This window comes from Mirounga angustirostris, unplaced genomic scaffold (genome assembly GCF_029215605.1).
Source record: "Mirounga angustirostris isolate CCGP_5_RB_7025 unplaced genomic scaffold, mMirAng1.0.hap1 SCAF_6, whole genome shotgun sequence".
In the NCBI taxonomy this organism is placed as follows: Eukaryota; Metazoa; Chordata; class Mammalia; order Carnivora; family Phocidae; genus Mirounga; species Mirounga angustirostris.
Window position 1 is genome coordinate 92,350,979 of NW_026991714.1, and position 17,432 is coordinate 92,368,410.

The 17,432-nt window shown below is 43.2% G+C and overlaps 1 protein-coding gene across 2 annotated transcripts in view; it reads left to right on the forward strand.

The window, feature by feature from the left end:
• Nucleotides 1–17,432, forward strand: part of ARID5B (AT-rich interaction domain 5B) — a 180,361-nt gene that overhangs the window by 87,900 nt on the left and 75,029 nt on the right. For both annotated transcript variants that reach the window (XM_045877911.3, XM_064594675.1), the window contains one exon: nucleotides 1,630–1,860. In XM_045877911.3, the coding sequence (XP_045733867.2) occupies nucleotides 1,630–1,860 (231 nt within the window). The remainder of the gene's footprint in view (nucleotides 1–1,629; nucleotides 1,861–17,432) is intronic.

Genomic DNA, 17,432 nt, shown 5'->3' on the forward strand with positions numbered 1-17,432 from the left:
GGAGTCTAAGAAATGTAAACTGTTAAAAGATGTCATCTTGAAAGCAGCTAAACATCTCCATTCTCGAAGAAGCCTCCAGCCTGAGGAACTAAGTGAACATAATTGGAAATACATCTGGGTATTGGCCTCCTATCTGAGAAGGTCACATGCACACCTTCCATGGTACTGGTTAGATTCCATCATTTGTTCTGTCCTTCCTCATTTGTCTCCCACTGGTTACCAGATGGCCACGATAATGTTGGTATCCTTAACAACTGTCTTGTGCAATTCCCTGCAGCATGGTAAGAGCTCAAAATATGGAGTGTTTTCCCTTTGGATAAGCCAGTGACATATCTGGGAATTGCTTACAAACGCCCTGATGGTGTGGTTATAGGGAGTGATGGCAGACTAGGTCATGGAGCCGAAATTCAGCGTGACATGTTGCAGGTGGCAGGCTACCAAAGGGGAGCTTTTGCCATTTCTCAAGCTTAAGATGAAGGAAGGGGTCCTCCAGGCCGAATCTGGTTTTTATAAATAAGCGCTTAATATCGTGAGGTGCAGATAAGCGGTAAAAGGGAGCTTCGTGAAAGCTGAAATGTTCTGAGCTAAGTTGGTTCTGATGGGGCTGTCACAGGACGCTTGGGGAGTCCTCTCAGCATGGTTCTCTGAGTTGTGCCAAGTTACCAGATGGGTTTGAGGCACATTAGAAAATAGGGAGCATGGGAAGGAGGGAGGGCAAGGAAGGTGGATGTATCAATCAAGTCGGGATGGATCATGCTGCAAAAACAAATAACCCCCAGATCATAGCCTCACTTAAAACAACAAAGGTTTCCTTTGTGCTTGTGTCTATGTCCGTTGCGGACTGACGAGGGGCTCTGCTCCGCGTGGCTCTTGTCCCAAAACCCTGACTGGCAGCCCAGCTGCTATCTGACTCATGACAGGTGCCCAGGATGAAGGAAAAGAGAGAGTGTTGTCAGTCAAACACTGGCCCCTAAGGTCGCCACTCACTCCTGTCATATTTTATTGGCCACAACAAGTCACAGGGCCACTTGACTCCAATGGGCCAGGATGTGTGGTCTTTCCACAAGACCGTAAAGAGAACCAGAAATATTTGTTGAACAGCCCTAACCACCACCAGATTAGATGATGATGCCATTTGAACTTATGGACGTCTCTCTGGGGCCACATGACCTTTTCAGGGCCTTCTAGCACTGAAAGATTATATAATCTAAAGAAAGAGCAGGCTCTGGAAATTTATGTAGATAGAAGCTCAACAAAATTCTGGTGATGATGACTTTAACGCTTGAAATATGTATCAGACTCTTTGAAAAACAGTTTTTTGGTTCTGCAGCTTGCTGATGACCCAAACCTCACATAATCTGTCTATGAGGTCACCCTGACTCTCTCTTCTCTCCACCTTTTCTCTTCTCTGCTGGTAACCCGAGGCTTTTTTAGTGGAACGGGGGTGGCGAGGTGAGGCTGGGAGAATGCCGCCATAACCCAGACTGGGAGAAAGATGAACGGGTATCAGGGTCACACTGAAGACATGTTTTCATACCAAAGCAGAGTGACAATTGCAATTATGCCATGGCCATGACAGTTCTTTGTGGGAGGCAAGAGGGTAACGGAAATGTTTTCTTGTTTGTCTAGGGGAGGACGAGGAAGAAATGAACGTGATCGTTCTCAGCTACCCTCAGTACTGCCGGTACCGATCGATGCTGAAGCGCATCCAGGATAAGCCATCTTCCATTTTAACCGACCAGTTTGCGCTAGCCCTGGGGGGCATCGCCGTGGTCAGCAAGAACCCCCAGATCCTGTACTGTCGGGACACCTTTGACCACCCGACGCTCATTGAAAATGAGAGCATATGCGATGAGTTTGGTGAGTCTTTTTTTTGTTTGCTTGTTTTCCTACGTGAAACTTGTGCTTGTGTGTCTCCTTGCTTTGGGTTCTTGTGAAGAGTGGTGATGGGAGCAAGGCTTATTTTCACCAGCTCTATGTGCCACCCCCCCCAAATTATTGTGGCATAAAGCATCATCGCCTCCTGGGCAGCCTCTGTTGGCCAGGGTAAAGGGTAATTATTTAGAATTTGTTGTTCAATATAGGGTCTGAAGTTGCTTGGTCGACCTTGAAATTGGACTTTAGGACAGGAAGCTTTCATGTTCGTTCTTTCTCAAAAGGCTTTGGCTATTCAGATACTGAATTTTTTTTTTTAACTGATCACTCCCTTTTTAGTGTGATAAGGAACTATAAAAATGCACCAGTTGTAACCACTTCAGTACTATAAGGTGAACAGATAGATTGATGATAGATAGATCCCTACGCCCCTTAATTTTTTCATGTACATGTATGGATACACATATATATATCCATCCTTGGGGGGCACAGTGTATAAAAATATGTATAGATATTTATATATCTACCTATATTCAGATATATTATATATATATATATCTTTATACACTATGCCCCCCAAAGATGGATATATGCACACATAATTTTATCTGCATCTCTCCTAGCTGATCAGTCATGTGTCTCTATAGATAGAAGCAAAGGAGAAGATATATCATAGGTTTGGGAGCCTTTGCATGATGCAGTGAATGGCTGGAGGCAAGCCAGGATCACATCCCTCACATCTTCAGTTTCTCATCTGTTTGTTGAAGAGATTGGATCGTATCAGTGGTTCTCAACAGGCTGGGCAGGGATATCAGAATACCCTGGGGGTGCTTTATCAGGCTAGACATGTTCCTTGGAAATTCCTGTACTTACAGAGGCATGAGACCTTCTCCCCACCACCACCTCGCCCTACCCCTTCTTTGGGATTTGCCACCATGGCACAACCAAAGTGATGGCTGACCCATGCTAATGGGGACCTGGGCGGAGAAGAGGTGAGACCCATGGCCCAGAGAGAGCACTGATGGGGTCATTTTGAGTTGGAACATTACTTGATTTTGTTGGCTAAGGTTTTCCCAAGGCTCCCCAGTTTGTGGATTATTCAGATCAGATTATTCTGCTTAACTATTACAGGCCTCAGCATGGTTTGGGAAATCCACTGTGGCCTCTCTAATCTGATTATTCCTGACCCCAGTAGCCCTCTACCTGCTATAGGGGGCTTGTAAGTAGTGGTGAGCGTGAGGGGATGATCCAAGAAGGAAGGGAGGAAAGAGGAAGGGGACCTCAGTTCATTGGACGTGGCATTTTTTTCCTTATAAACTTTTTTTTCGGATGCCTTTCACAACTCTGCCTTACCAAATGACCGTCGGTCTAGAAGAGAATAGTAGTGTTTATACAAGTTATTTATCCCTTCTTCCAAGAATTTAGTGTCATATTTTTAATACTCAAATAACCGTTGTATTCAAGTAGATGAATGTATCCAATACATCTTTTCAAAAAATACCCTCTCTTTTCAGATCAGCATTTACAAATCGACCCTTTTTAATACTTCTGTTTTGAGGGGTTTTCTCCCCTTCTCCCCTACTCCCAAACTCTCTGACCTGCTTGCCCCTCAAGAGGTCTGTAAATTCCTGACACAAAATAAAACTGAAAGAATGCTTTCCCTCATTTAAGACTAGTCAGAGTTAGAGTATCACAATGTAACATAATGAAAAATGTTTTAACCTTTTTGGCTAATTTAAGAGTTATTAGTCATTGAGCTTCAAAGCTGTTGCGTCTGGAATTGGTAATAGAAAGAAGTTCCAATTTAACAGTGATCACAATGGTTGTTAAGAGTTACTAAATTAGTTTTAAATGTTCTCACAAACACAAGCATCTGACTTTTGAATGTTTTCCTGAACTTTTCTTCTGGTAAAGCTAATTTTAATGCTGTTTTTCTTCTCCAGCCTCTTAAAGTGGAAACTTTCTTTTGGAATAAAGGTACCTTTAAAGAGCTTCTAGATGGCTAGTTTAATAATTAGAATATTAGGTTTTTCTTTTATTTGAGTTTATACTTCAAATAGTTTGTATTTTGTGTAGTATTTTTTTTAGTAAGTGAACCCCCCCCCAAAAAAACTTATTTTTGACCTGATTTGAACACCTTCGCCCACATGCCTCCCCCACCATCCACTCTTGGTTCTCCATCTAAATTTCCAGAGATCACCCTTTTAAACCTCCAACTGGTTGTATTTGAAATCAACACAGGCTAAAGGGTTTGTTAAAACGTGGGGTTGGGTTTCTCCAACCAACTAACAGTTGGTAGAAGAACATAAATTTAATTAGTGACTAGCATTAAACAAATGTTCCTAATATTAAACACTGCCAGATGACCGAAACACTTCTGTCAGATTACCGTGGGTGCCAGGGGGCCCACAGATGAATTTTCTACACAGTATATATTCTGTACCACACGTTTGGTGACTTCAGTAATTGGTCAAATGTAATTTAGGTAACAGTATGCCTAGGCTGTAAAAATCAAATTTTATTAGCCATATCACCAGGTGGATGAATGGCGGAGCTGATGGCAAAGAGTTTATAGCATTTAGCAGCTACACCTTTGACACATGAAATTCATAAATTGCCATAAAGTACCTGCAAGGCCCTTCTCAAAAGGACAGTGTCTGCTTTCCTATGATTAAATAATGTTTATTTTATTAACTAATATATTTTTTGCTTTCTTCTATTAAATGGGATTATGGAGTGGGGGCAGGAGAAGGTGTTCAAAAGATAAATAAAACACAGTTCTTGCTTGTTTGGAGGATTTAGAAATCTAATTGGGGAAGACAGGATTAACGCACCTGAAAGGTTAACTAATGTTACAAGAAAGTCAATGATTAAGTATTTGGTGAGTGTTGGAGAAAGCAAGGGCAGGAGGAATTTAGCAGCGGGGCTGCTGGCGGGGCGGGGTGGTGATCATGGGAGGGGTCAGGGAACGCTTCATGAATAAGGCAGGACTGGGTCTGGTATTAAATGCTAGGGGAGAAAGGCTAATAGAAAAGTTTTGGAAATACCTAGGTCACTTGTAATTCATGTCCTGACTCTCCACGTTGGGAATGGCTGCCTTCACCGTGGGTCAACTGTTGGCCTCCCCTAGGTTTGTTTACCCTTAATAAATGCTCTGGTGCCCTCTCTACCAGGAGAACATGAATATGAGTCCGTGGACCAAGGCTGGGACAAACCCAGGCAGTGGCTCTGGAACTGGGCTTTCCTGGGGAGGGATGATCCACATTTTCTCTTGTATGACGACCTTTCCCAACTGCTCAGACACCTTCCCCCTCCCCCCATTGTTTCAATGTTGTCCACTGAATAACAAGTTTAATTGAATAATAAAAGTAAGGCTTTTAAATCTACAGTGAATCCCTATAAATAAATTCTCCGTGGAATTTTATGAAGCTGTTTAATGAAAAGTTTGATTAGAAACTATTAAAGAAAAATAGAATAGATGAAATTTCATCATTTAGTCCCACATTACAGTGGTGTCATTTTGATTTTTATTTACATTGAGATATTCAGAATAGAGTAAATATATCCTGGCTTTAATTAACTATCCTCCTTACTTGGGAAAGGTTATTTTAGGCTTGAAGGGTTTTGATAGCGTACCATCTGCTTTCTTCCCTGTATTTTATTCAAGTCCCTTCCCTGCTTTACAGCACTGTGCAATGTTTAAGCCTATGACATAAGCATAAATTGAATCATATTAATGGCAGGTGATTGAAAAGCTTCAGCCTCAACATCCTGCCTGAATCCTTCCGTCTTGTCAGTGACAATGCTCTTAAAGGTGGTGTGCTCTTTTCTCAGCACAAGAGAATTGACTATTTTTGAAACTAAAGCATTGTGAAGACTGGCTGTGTTGCACATGCAATAAGGAAATGAGATTATAATAATGAGGGCAAAGTGACATCAGGATTGACTATTCTTCTCGTGAAAATCTTTACGCTACGCGTAATTCCTACCCCCACTGTCCTGGTAGGATCTCTGAATGTGAGGCATTCTTCAACCGCCCCCCACCTTGCTTTTACCTCTTTTTATAATTTGATTCCTCTTTTGTAAAACAGATACCGTCATGTATATTATATTATTGTCTGTGCTGTAGAGAAAACAGACACACGTGCAAACATTTTGTCTATTTTCCCTGTTAGAACAATAAAATGTCCACCAGTTTGTAATGTGCAATGTTTACCTTAATATCACACGGGTTGATTTCACATGTACGAAGCGTTGACAGCTGAATCCAAACAGGCGTGCACAATACCGTAGATGAATGGATAACTTTAAGGAACTAGCTTTTATCAGAGAGATGTAAGGTGGACCCAATATGTATAAATGAGATGAAATCAGTCCCTTAAATAAAATCTTAAAAAAAAAAGGGGGGGCGCCTGGGTGGCTCAGTCAGTTAAGCAGCTGCCTTCGGTTCAGGTCATGATCCCAGGGTCCTGGGATCGAGCCCCACATCGGGCTCCCTGCTCGGCGGGAAGTCGGCTTCTCCCTCTCCCACTTCTCCTGCTTGTGCTCCTGCTCTCGCTCTCTCGCTCTCTGGCAAATAAATAAATAAAATCTTAAAAAAAAAAAAAAAAGAAAAGAAAAGAAATCAGTCCTTAAAGGTGGGTCCGACTAAGTGGATTAAGATATGGTTGATTAAAAAAATAATAAAAGATACGGGCGCCTGAGTGGCTCAGTTGGTTAAGCGACTGCCTTCGGCTCAGGTCATGATCCTGGAGTCCCTGGATCGAGTCCCGCATCGGGCTCCCTGCTTGGCGGGGAGTCTGCTTCTCCCTCTCCCGCTCCCCCCTCTTGGGCTCTCTCTCTCTCTCACTCTCTCTCTCAAATAAATAAATTTTAAAAATCTTTAAAAAAAAATAATAAAAGATACGACTAATTTTAGTTTGAGTTTTGAATTGCGAAGAGACATAAGTCATGCTTCTGAGTTCTTTGGAGTCAGGGTGTGTGTGTGGCGGGGGGCAGGGGTAGTTCCTTGACCAAGGAATGGGATGGGCTTAAAGGAAGGATGTGGTAATTCGCCTGAGAGGGGCAGAGATGAGATGGGCTGCCGTCTTAGCATTTGGTCCACGTGCAGGAAACCATGGGCTCTGCCCCTTGGGGAGATGGTGGCTACATCAGTATTGATACATGTCCTTTGCTGAAGCCCAGGGAGGATAGCACAGTCTAGGGGGGAAAGTGCTGGGCTTACAGATCGGCTAGGTAGGAATCAAGGCTCACGTGTCTGATTTGCTGTTCCTCCAGGCAAGTGACATAAGGCCCCTCACTTACCCCATCTTTCAAACTGGGTAGAAATAGCTCATCACCGGGCTTAGACTAAGTCTGTATCTGCTTGATTAAAAAAACAGTCCTCGTGATCAATGAAGATTCTCTCCTGTTTCTATTAGAATCTTAGGCTTCGGACAACTTAGAACCATCCAAACCAATCTCGCTCTGTAAATAATGAAGGAACCATTTCTCTAAGGCTCTGGGACTCTTCCTAGAACCTTAATGGAAAAGAAAAGTTTTCTACTTTATACGTTATGTTTTTAAGAAGCTTTTCTGTCTCTGCACTGAACTTTCCCTTTCTGTTTCCCTGTTGGGTAAAATAATGACATTATAGACAAAAGAAGAAAAAGCCAAGGGGAGGGAAGGAAACAGAAGAGGGGATGAAATCTTGACGTTTTATGGAGGAAAATTCAGGATGTGTACAATTATTTTGAAGCACGGAGGATGAGCTGGACTCTGCCTCTTCCCCTCTAAGCATCACATGTTTTGCTGGAAATGAAAGGAAAGGCAGTTGTTTTGTTAAGAATCATGGGAATTTGTAAGTGAGTAAACATTTTTTTTTTCCTTGCCCAAGTAGGTTTCATGGTCACAGTGGATTTCGATGATCAAATGGCCTTGTTCCTGGCCCCTGTCCACATTCAGGCTTTCGCTGCCTGTCTGCAGTGCCCACCGATCTCCCAGATGATAACAAGGCAGATGTTTCTCTTTAATTGAAGCCGAGTAGGAAAGGAGTCAGGCTTCTTGTGTATTGCTATTTATGCAGAAGTCCTTAACCTCCAGAGGTCTCTCTTGGAGGACTGCTTTGTCCTGGACATTTTCTAGAGCTTCTGTTTATCGCTAGAGAATGGTCTAACCAAGACCATGGTTGGTACCTTCTCTTTGTTGCATGTGCTGCCCAAGGAGGGACAGAGGAATGTTTAAGTTTATCACACAGTGGAGTCCACTGAACCCAAATAAATCTGCGGGTAGTGGTGTATTGGATGTGCTTGACAGGGCCTGTAGTGATTAGCATATGGCCTTGGCTTCCAGGACACTGAGACACAAAGAGGGCTGGGGAGCAGACCTCCTTGGGCAGGGGTGTTGGAAGCTAGGGTACCATCTCTCTTGAAGGTTAATGACCAGAATTTTTTTGTTGTTACTATAAACTAATTTTTCAGAGTCATGATATATGGAATGGGTAGGATTCGTGAGTTTCTATTTTTGGAACCTGGAAGGATATTTTAAAATAACTCTGGACTCTTTTTGTAGCTGAGGGGACTCAATGGGTTATTAAAAACTATTTGGACTCCTGGGTACAATAAACTCTTGTTCACTCCAGAAGAAAGGATTTGTGTCTATATAGGCTAATATTTCACCTAGCGTTTCATTTAGAAAAGCAAGAAAGTTATATCCCATTACATTAACAAGATCAACATATTCCTCTCTAGGGTAAAACAAATATTTTTATCAATTCACACACACACACTAAAGGAAAGAACCAGGTCATTGAAAAATCACAGGCAAAAGTGCTAGTTAGGGGTAAAGATGGTAGAATGAAGTTCAGAATAAGTCTGTATTCGCTTGATTTTTAAAATCCTCCTGGGCGCCTGGGTGGCTCAGTTGGTTAAGCCACTGCCTTCGGCTCAGGTCATGATCCTGGAGTCCCTGGATCGAGTCCCGCATCAGGCTCCCCGCTCAGCAGGGAGTCTGCTTCTCCCTCTGACCCTCCCCCTTCTCATGCTCTCTCTCTCTCTCATTCTCTCTCTCAAATAAATAAATAAAATCTTTTAAAAAATAATAATAAAAATAAAATCCTCTTGATGCCAAAGATACCCTCTAAAGCCCTTCATTCTATCCTGTCAAGGGAATTGGATTGATTAAAGTTCCTTGGACTGTAGGACAGGCTGTCTGGGGATGCCGAGAGCCCACCACAGTGCCTAACACACAGGACTTTCTTGTCCATTTACGCATTCCACCAATATCTATTACACACCTACTATGCGCCAAGTGTTGTTCTGGTCCCTGTGCACCCAGTTATGAACAAGACAGAAAAATTTACACTCCTAATGACCTCACAGTGTCATATGTGGGGAGAGGGTTGGGAAAATATGGGATGGCCATGGACCATATGTCGTGGGTATAGACTGTAACTCATAGAGTTGTGAGAATTCAAGCCCTTAGACGGTACATGGCGAGTACTACTTAAGTACTCCTCGTTGACTAAATCTTCTTGTAACTCTTGCATCACACAACACAACCTTAACCACACATCATACACCATAGTGTTTCCTCAAAAAACATCTACAGAATTATTTCATACCTATACAGACTCCTGGGGACATGAGGTATCATTTGCTACTAAAAATCATTCAACATCCGCTCATTCCAGAAATACTTGTTTGTTTGTCCTTCTGCATGGAATGTGTTTCCCCAGATATCTTGGGTCTGGCTCCCTCTCATCATTCCAGCCTCAGCTCAAATGTCTGCTCCCCAGAGAAGTCTTCTCTGACTTTCCCCTTTTCACAAGTCTGGCTCCACCCCATCACCCAACATATAATTACCTTCCCATAACTTTTCACTATCTGAAATTAACTCTCATATTTGTTTCTTTATACGTTTATAGTCCGTCTCCCCCATCCCCACCTGTGCTATAATGTAAGCTCTTTCAGAGCATGTTCACAGTCGTGTACCCAGGGACCAGAACAAGACTGGGCATATGGAAGGTGTGTAATAAATACTGGTTACATGAGTGAATGGATATATGCATACCATTTGTCAATATCCTTGCTCTCCCCCATTTTGCAGATAAGGACACTTCAGCACAGCAAAGTTATCTCACTATCAAGTGGCAAAACCAGGGTTTGAACCTAGACAGTCTGGTTCAGTATCCATGCTCTTAACAGTTACACTAGATTGCCTTTCAGCTTGGACCTGACTCAGAGAGATCTTTCCAGGTTCCTGAGATCCAGCTGCCTAGAAACAGATAAACTGATCACCAGATCTCTAGATAATGAATGTACAAGGGGTTCTGAAGGACTTAGATCAGTGTTTTTGTAGGAGTGGTTAGGAAAGGAATGATCGTGAAAATTCAAAATCTGAAAACCACTGGATGGGATCCGGAGACTTTGATGCCAGCCACGTCCTCGCTCATCTGTATTATACCAGCCTCCCTGACGGAGCCTCTGCTGCCCTGTGGTCTCTTCCACACACGCCCAGAGTGATGCTGCCCATCTCATCACAGAAGCAGATAATCAGTCTAGAGCCCCGTGAGAACTGCAGGTTGAAAGGGGCAGACAGTAAACTGCCCGGTGTTCTCATGGGCTCTTTCTAAGGCATGGGGTCGTGATGCTCACAGAACTTCGATTGTACACCTCTCTCTAATTGTCTGCTTAGAACACATTGGCTTTCCCAACTTGGCATCCTCCCTTAATGAAAAAATTATAGGTCTAATTCCAAAAAATGAAATGTATGCAAGCTTTCCTGCTTCTGTCACTTCTTTATTCCTGTAGCACATAAATCATTTCCCTTTTTAAAATTACATTTTGCTTGCCATGACTTGGTAATGGGTTTTCGAAGGAGGCAGAGTAGCCAGGCTCTTGGCACGGGAGCGGGCTGTGCTGCCTGCTCAGGAAATCTCACTGCTGGCTGGCGTGGGCCTTGATTCCATCATCTGGGCTTTATGCTCCCTTTGGAAGTTGCCTAGAAATTCTCTCCCTTAGAATCTCCTTTCTGAACGGCCTTTTTGGCTCTCCAGTTGCCATCATGGAGGACTGAAGAACAGATGGGATTTAGGCAGAAAAAGACTGGTATGTTCTAATGCTGCTGGGTGCTTACATTCATTCATTGAGCACCGACTCTGTTGAAGGCAGAACTCCAGGCATTGTTGGGGTATTGGTCTCTGCTGTCAAGACACTTAAAAGTCAAGTTGGCCAAGATAAGACGTAGAGTAATGGGCCTCTACAAATATTATTGTGATCTTCTTAACAATTCTGGATCTTCCCATGAGCAACCTGACAACATAGTTTCCGTAGGCTCACAGGTCCAGCATGTTGCCAAAGTGGGAGTTAGCATCCCCACCCCAGTCCCCTGACCGCAGGGGACATACTTTTCCACCCCGAAGTGAGAGGAGCACGGGCTAAGACTCCAGACTTATTTTGATATTTTGATGTTCAGAGGAGACGGTATCTGCCAAGCTTTATAAATGGGAAAGCTTTGCCACATGCTGGAGACTGCAAGGCAGTCCACTGAGGGCTAACTAGAGGAGGTCCAACTGTAGGTGCCCCTGGAGTTGAAAGATGTAAAAGAGGGCCAGGATGTCAGGGGAGGCCTCTGAGAGGACATGGATCTTCAACCAGACCTTAAGAGATTCAAAAAGAAGGAAGTTATTTCAGGTGAGGAGGTGGAAAATACTCCAGACTTTGAAGCTCAAAGAAAGAGGTTGTTTCCTCTGCCATTTTTAGCTATCAGCATAGACATTTAAAACACACACACAAAAACAAAACAAAACAGCCTCCGCAAGCAAAACTTTTTTCTTCCTAGAAGAGGTCTCCTTCCCCTGAGGGACCAGGTGCTCCTAAGTCCTTCTCCCAGAGGCCCCATTATGGTTAGGACCCAGGGGAAACCTCTTGGAGGAAAAATCAACTTGTCTCTTATTAAATTGGAAATTTCCCCTTGGGCATATAAGAAGGAAAAGGAGGGATGCATCAACTTTGCAGCAGGGGGGAAAGAAGTGAGGTGAGGTGCCTGGTTGGTTTCCTGGGTATTTAAGGGGCTGCTTTTAGGTTGAAATTGTAGCTCCTAAAGAATCATCTAGAACACTTCACTCTGTGTCCTCCTGTGTTTCTCAGTACTTTTCCAAAGTTGCTTTTTTCTTCTGCTTGGTATTAAAGTTAATAGATTCTACTGCATTTCTCTTCCCTAGACTCTAAGCTCCTAGAGGGGGTAAGAATCATGCCTTACTTGCCTCTGTCTCAACATATGTTTGTGGAAATGATATAAAAATCCTGCTAAATTCCAGAAGGCTTCATTTTATCTCCTTTCTTAGAGTCAAGTATTTCTTGACCTCAATCTTTAATGTTTAGCTCATTGCCAGTTGATTTAATTCTCAAAGGAAAGTATCTAGCTCAAAGGAAATGGTTTTTCTCAACATTTATTCACCTCTTCAAACCAGAGGAACATTCTTCATAAGCTGGTCAAGGTCTTTGGTTGAAGATTGTTCATTTGTTATGATGTTTAATAGATCCGGAGGTCTGCACAACCTAGAAAGGTGTTCTCTGAGGAAGTCGAGCAGTACCGTAAGTTAAGGCAGGTGGTATCCAGAAGTCCCTACACTGACCTTTCCAGTCTCTAACCTACAGAGCTCAGAATTCAGTTTGAAAACCAAGGAACAGTGGCAGAGTAATTAACAAAGAGGACATTGACAAGTTCCAGGGAAATATGGGCTATATGGATCTGGAACATAATATAGATCACGATTCAGGCTGGAATCATATCAGAAAATGTTGGGAAAGAAAAGTCTTCACCAGTTTAATGTTTATTATTAGGAAGATTACTTGGTCGGTGGCACTTACACCTGGAGGATACTTTGTGGATCATTGACCTGCTCCATGGTATTTGTAGATGAGGATGAAGCCTTCTGTCTCTCAGGAGAGCTCCATGGAGGAGAGCCCCGTCTTTGGATGAAGCAAGTTCACAACATGCAGGGTTGAACACATCACATTTTCTTCCTCACAGTTCCAGACATGAACATTAGGTCTTTAAAATAGGAGATATTTTAATAAAGATGTCACACATAGTGCCAGAAATTATACTGCCCCATCCCCGAGAACAGACACCTTCCGAAAGAGAAAGGATGTTGGTAAACGTGGGTTCTTTTGAGGTCTGTCTTTATCGTAGTCAGTTCACAGGTCCCGTGCTATTGAGAATGCATTCTGTCCCATAGTTGTGGGGAGAAAGGAAGTTGAAATGTGTCAGGACTAGAACAAAAGGGCTATTGGGAGCCCCCATTAAATTGTCTTGGGGACCACTGGTACCAGTGTCATCTGCTGGACCTGAGATGAGGAGGTAGCCTCAGAGAGCAGAAAGTGTGGCCTAGCCACTCCCAACCCAGCAACCACTCCACCCACCCTCAGCCCGGGCCATTCACAACTCGTGAGAGGAATGTCCTTCACATGGACGAGTGTTCCTCCTACTTTTCAAATGGCCGACACCCCGTCTTCATTGTCTTGCCCCTGAACAACCTTGTACAACCTCGAGGACCGGTGTCCATGACCCCAGTGGGCAGTTGAAGAACTGATTGGGAAAGTCAGCAGCTAAACGTGAGTGCAGTAGTGGTAAGACCATGATGGAACGTGGACATCAGCTTCTGGATCTGTGTTCCTGAGGCTGTCCCCCCAAATGCGGCCTCGTCCTGAAGGGCATGGCCTCACAGCCGCGAGATCCTATGCAACAAACCCTAGGCAACCGGGATCTTCAGCCAACCAGATGCTCCCCATCCCTCATCCCCTTTGTACCATGTTTCAGGGAGGGGAAAAAAAATAGTAAAAAACAGTTCATATGTTTTTCAAAATATTTTTCTCATCATACAATTATTTCCATTATGGAAAGGACAAGTATAATAATAATAATAATTGCCACTCTTCTGTGAGCATGTACCATATGTCAGGCCTTATGCTAAGTCCTGTCCATACATGATCTCACTTATTCTTTAGAGCGCCCCCGTAAGGAATCTATTAACCGTCACTTCGCAGGGGAGGAAGCAGAAGCTAAGAAAGGTCACATCAGCCCAAAGTGACACAGCTAGTAAGTGGTCAGGCTGGATTCCAGATCAGGTCTGTAGAGCTTCAAAGCTGGTATGCTTATCCACTCTTTGATATTGCCTGCCTAAATATCACTGGTAATCTCATAGGGTTTATAAATTCCTTCCAGACTTTTTCCAAAGCATTTTTATTTACTTGAGGACATTTTATATATGCAACTGTTACATCATGAAATTCTAGTCATTACAAAATAAACATTTCCCTATATTATTATAAACAGTCTTACAAGCACCATTTTAATAGTCACCTAATACTGCATCAAATGACTTTATCAGAGTTTACATAATCCCTTTCTATTAGAAGTTTGTTTTCGTTTCTTCCAGGGTTTTTAGTTTTGTTGCTTTCATGTATAATTAACACTGTAATGAACATCTTTTTGTGTGTGTGATGAACATCTTTATTTATAAAAACATCAGCATTTTGATGGTTTCTTTCGGGTAAATTCCCAGAAACTCTTAGTGCCAACATTATTTTCCTTCTAAGCGATAGCAGAGCTGTGGGCTAATCAGAGCCAGCTCTGTGCTTACCCACAATCAGCCCTTCCTCCTGGACCTTCTACAGCTAAGGTTGAGGATGCTGAGAACCCAGTGTTCAGAATGAAGATCCAGAGTTTCTCCTCTAAAGCACAACAGGGAAAAATGTCTTCAATGAATACTGGGGGGCTTGGGCAAGAAAGTGAGCTCATGCAAAGATTCCTGAAGAACTCACTAAAGTTTTCATTTTTAGTCTCCAACCTCCTGAATTTGAATGGGCAGCGTCCCGTCACCAATATTTTAATCGTACTTGGTGCACGCTGAAGACTGAGACTCAGTGCTATAGGAATATTCGCCTGCAGTCGTAGTAGGTGGCAGGGGTGATGGGGACTGGAAGTCGACGATGTAATCATTATGGCCAGCCACCTCCTCCCTCCTTAATTGCTTCCATCCAGGTGTGACGGCGGGCGGCTGAGGGCCGATTGTGCTACAGTGCGCCGACAAGTCGCAGCAGAAGGTAGGGAATGTTCCCTGGCCCGTCACAGGCTCAGGTAAAAGGCCTTGCCTTAAGTAAAAGTGCAGAGCCATAGGGCACCTGGGTGGCTCGGTCAGTTAATAGTCTGACTCTTGATCTCAGCTCAAGTCTTGATCTCAGGATTGTGAGTTCAAGCCCCATATTGGGGTCCATGCTGAGTGTGGAGCCTACTTAAGAAAAAAGAAGGTGCAGAGCTGTGATTTTGGAAGCATACATTCTAGTGCAGAAATTAAGAAAAAGCACAATGTACTAGAAAGGGTACTTGACTGGGAGTCTGGAGAACTGGGTTCAGAATCTGACCCTCTCACCAAGAATCCAACCTGTGCTCAAAATTTTTGACAAAAGGGGCGCCTGGGTGGCTCAGATGGTTAAGCGTCTGCTTTCGGCTCAGGTCATGATCCCAGGGTCCTGGGATCAAGTCCCACATCGGGCTCCCGAGCTCCTTGGGAGCCTGCTTCTCCCTCTGCCTCTCTCTCTCTCTCTCTCTCTCTCTGTCTCTCATGAATAAATAAATAAAATCTTTAAAAAAAAAAATTTGACAAAAGGGACAAAAGAAAAAAAAAGGTCCTCATGGAAGTAGCTGAGGACATTCTTTACGTTCACCTGCACTATGTTTCCCCAACCCTGGACAGTCGCCATGTGATGATTCCTGTGAGGTGTTTTGTTGTTTTTTTTTTAAAGATTTTATTTTATTTGAGCGAGAGAGAGCACAAGCAGGGTGAGGGGCAGAGGGAGAAGCAGGCTCTTCGCTGAGCAGGGAGACTGATGCGGGACTTGATCTCAGGACCCTGGGATCATGACCTGAGCCGAAGGCAGACGTTTAACGGACTGAGCCACCTAGGCGCCCCGATTCCTGTGAGTTTAAGCATGGTCAGTCACCTAGCCTTCCCTGACATAGACTGAGCACCTGCTGTAGGTGAGGTGTGACACTGGGAAAGACCGAGAGTGAGACAGGGTGTGTGCCCTTCGGAGGCACCTCATCAAGCCCAGTGTCCCCTCAGTGTGCACTGGGTCCACTCTCACCGAGTGCTAAATAAGGCAAAGTATGGCCCATGGGTCACATCTGATCCATCACCGTCTTCTAGAGTTTTTTATTAGAACACAGCCAGGCCACGCTCACGTGCTTCTGTCTCATTCACAACTGCTGTTGTGCAAAGTTGAGTATGCCCCGCAAGGCTGAAAATATTTCCACTCTGACCCTTTACAGAAACGTCTGCTGACCCCTGAGGCAGATCAAACGACTAGGTACTAGATTTTATCAAATCTAAGACAACATCATTCGTAACACACATCATTTTCATATGTACCCACTAAGAAATAAAAAACATCATTGTCAGATGCCGTCAATGGGGAGACCACTGATCCTGGAGACATCGAAACGTGATAAGGATTGTGTACTTTACAATGGAAATTTGGTACTTTCCAGAGAGATATTTTAGAGACATTTTTAAAAAATGTAAACAGGGATTGTCATGAAGACTATTTTCCCTTGCCCATAAATCAACCAGGCTGTTGACTCCGCATGAAACCTATAATAACAGACCATGTGATGGGGAATCAGAAAAGTGCTGGCTTTTTGGCATCTGTCTTGCCAAAGACTGTTGCTATTAATGAGTGGAAGAAATATCTTGGCTTTGTTCTCGGATACTATTTTCAACTCCCGTTAGTATAAATATTTAGGGTGTCTCAGCACAGTGGCAGTAAAATTGTTAGTTCTTTTATCTCAGGACTGGAATATTTGAACAGTACACCTGCTCTTAAAATGTGTTATGAGGCTGCGTACGAAAGGCTTTGTAGTAGTTTGGAATGGGAAGCTTCTCCAACACTGCTTATGGTCAGATTCTTACCAGTCTGAAAAATATGCTAATTACACGCAAGGCTCTGAGCAAAGAGTGAATTCAATATTACGATTTTAAAACTTCCTCAAAACAAAAACAGGACACCACTTCGGGCGAGATAGCAATTAAATGGCATCAACGACGTGTGCATTGCGTGGGTCAGCAAATTGATCGCCGTGTGGACACACATTCTTATACCCAGAGAGCATCCGCGTTTGCAAATATAAGTCATGGTATGATGTTTTGTTTTTCCTTCAAAAATAGGAATTCAGGAATTCTGAGTCAGGCCACTTATTATTTGTCTAATTCAGCTGCAGAGTAAGTTATTAATGACCCCCAGATGTTGTTTATAGTGATTGGATATTTTCAGTTGTGAAGGAATATTTTCTTTTTTTGTATGTGTGCAAGTGATATTTCTTAATATGCTCTACGGCATCCGAATAAAAGTTTGATGGCAGAACAGTTTGCATGTCCAATGTAATTGCTTCTAAGTGAGTTCTTCATTCTTCACATTTTTAGCTCTAATTGCTTTTTTTCCCATATGTCTAAAAATAAATATTTGCAAGTTTTGCGTCCTGCTACTCATTGTAATACATAAAATATTTGTACACTG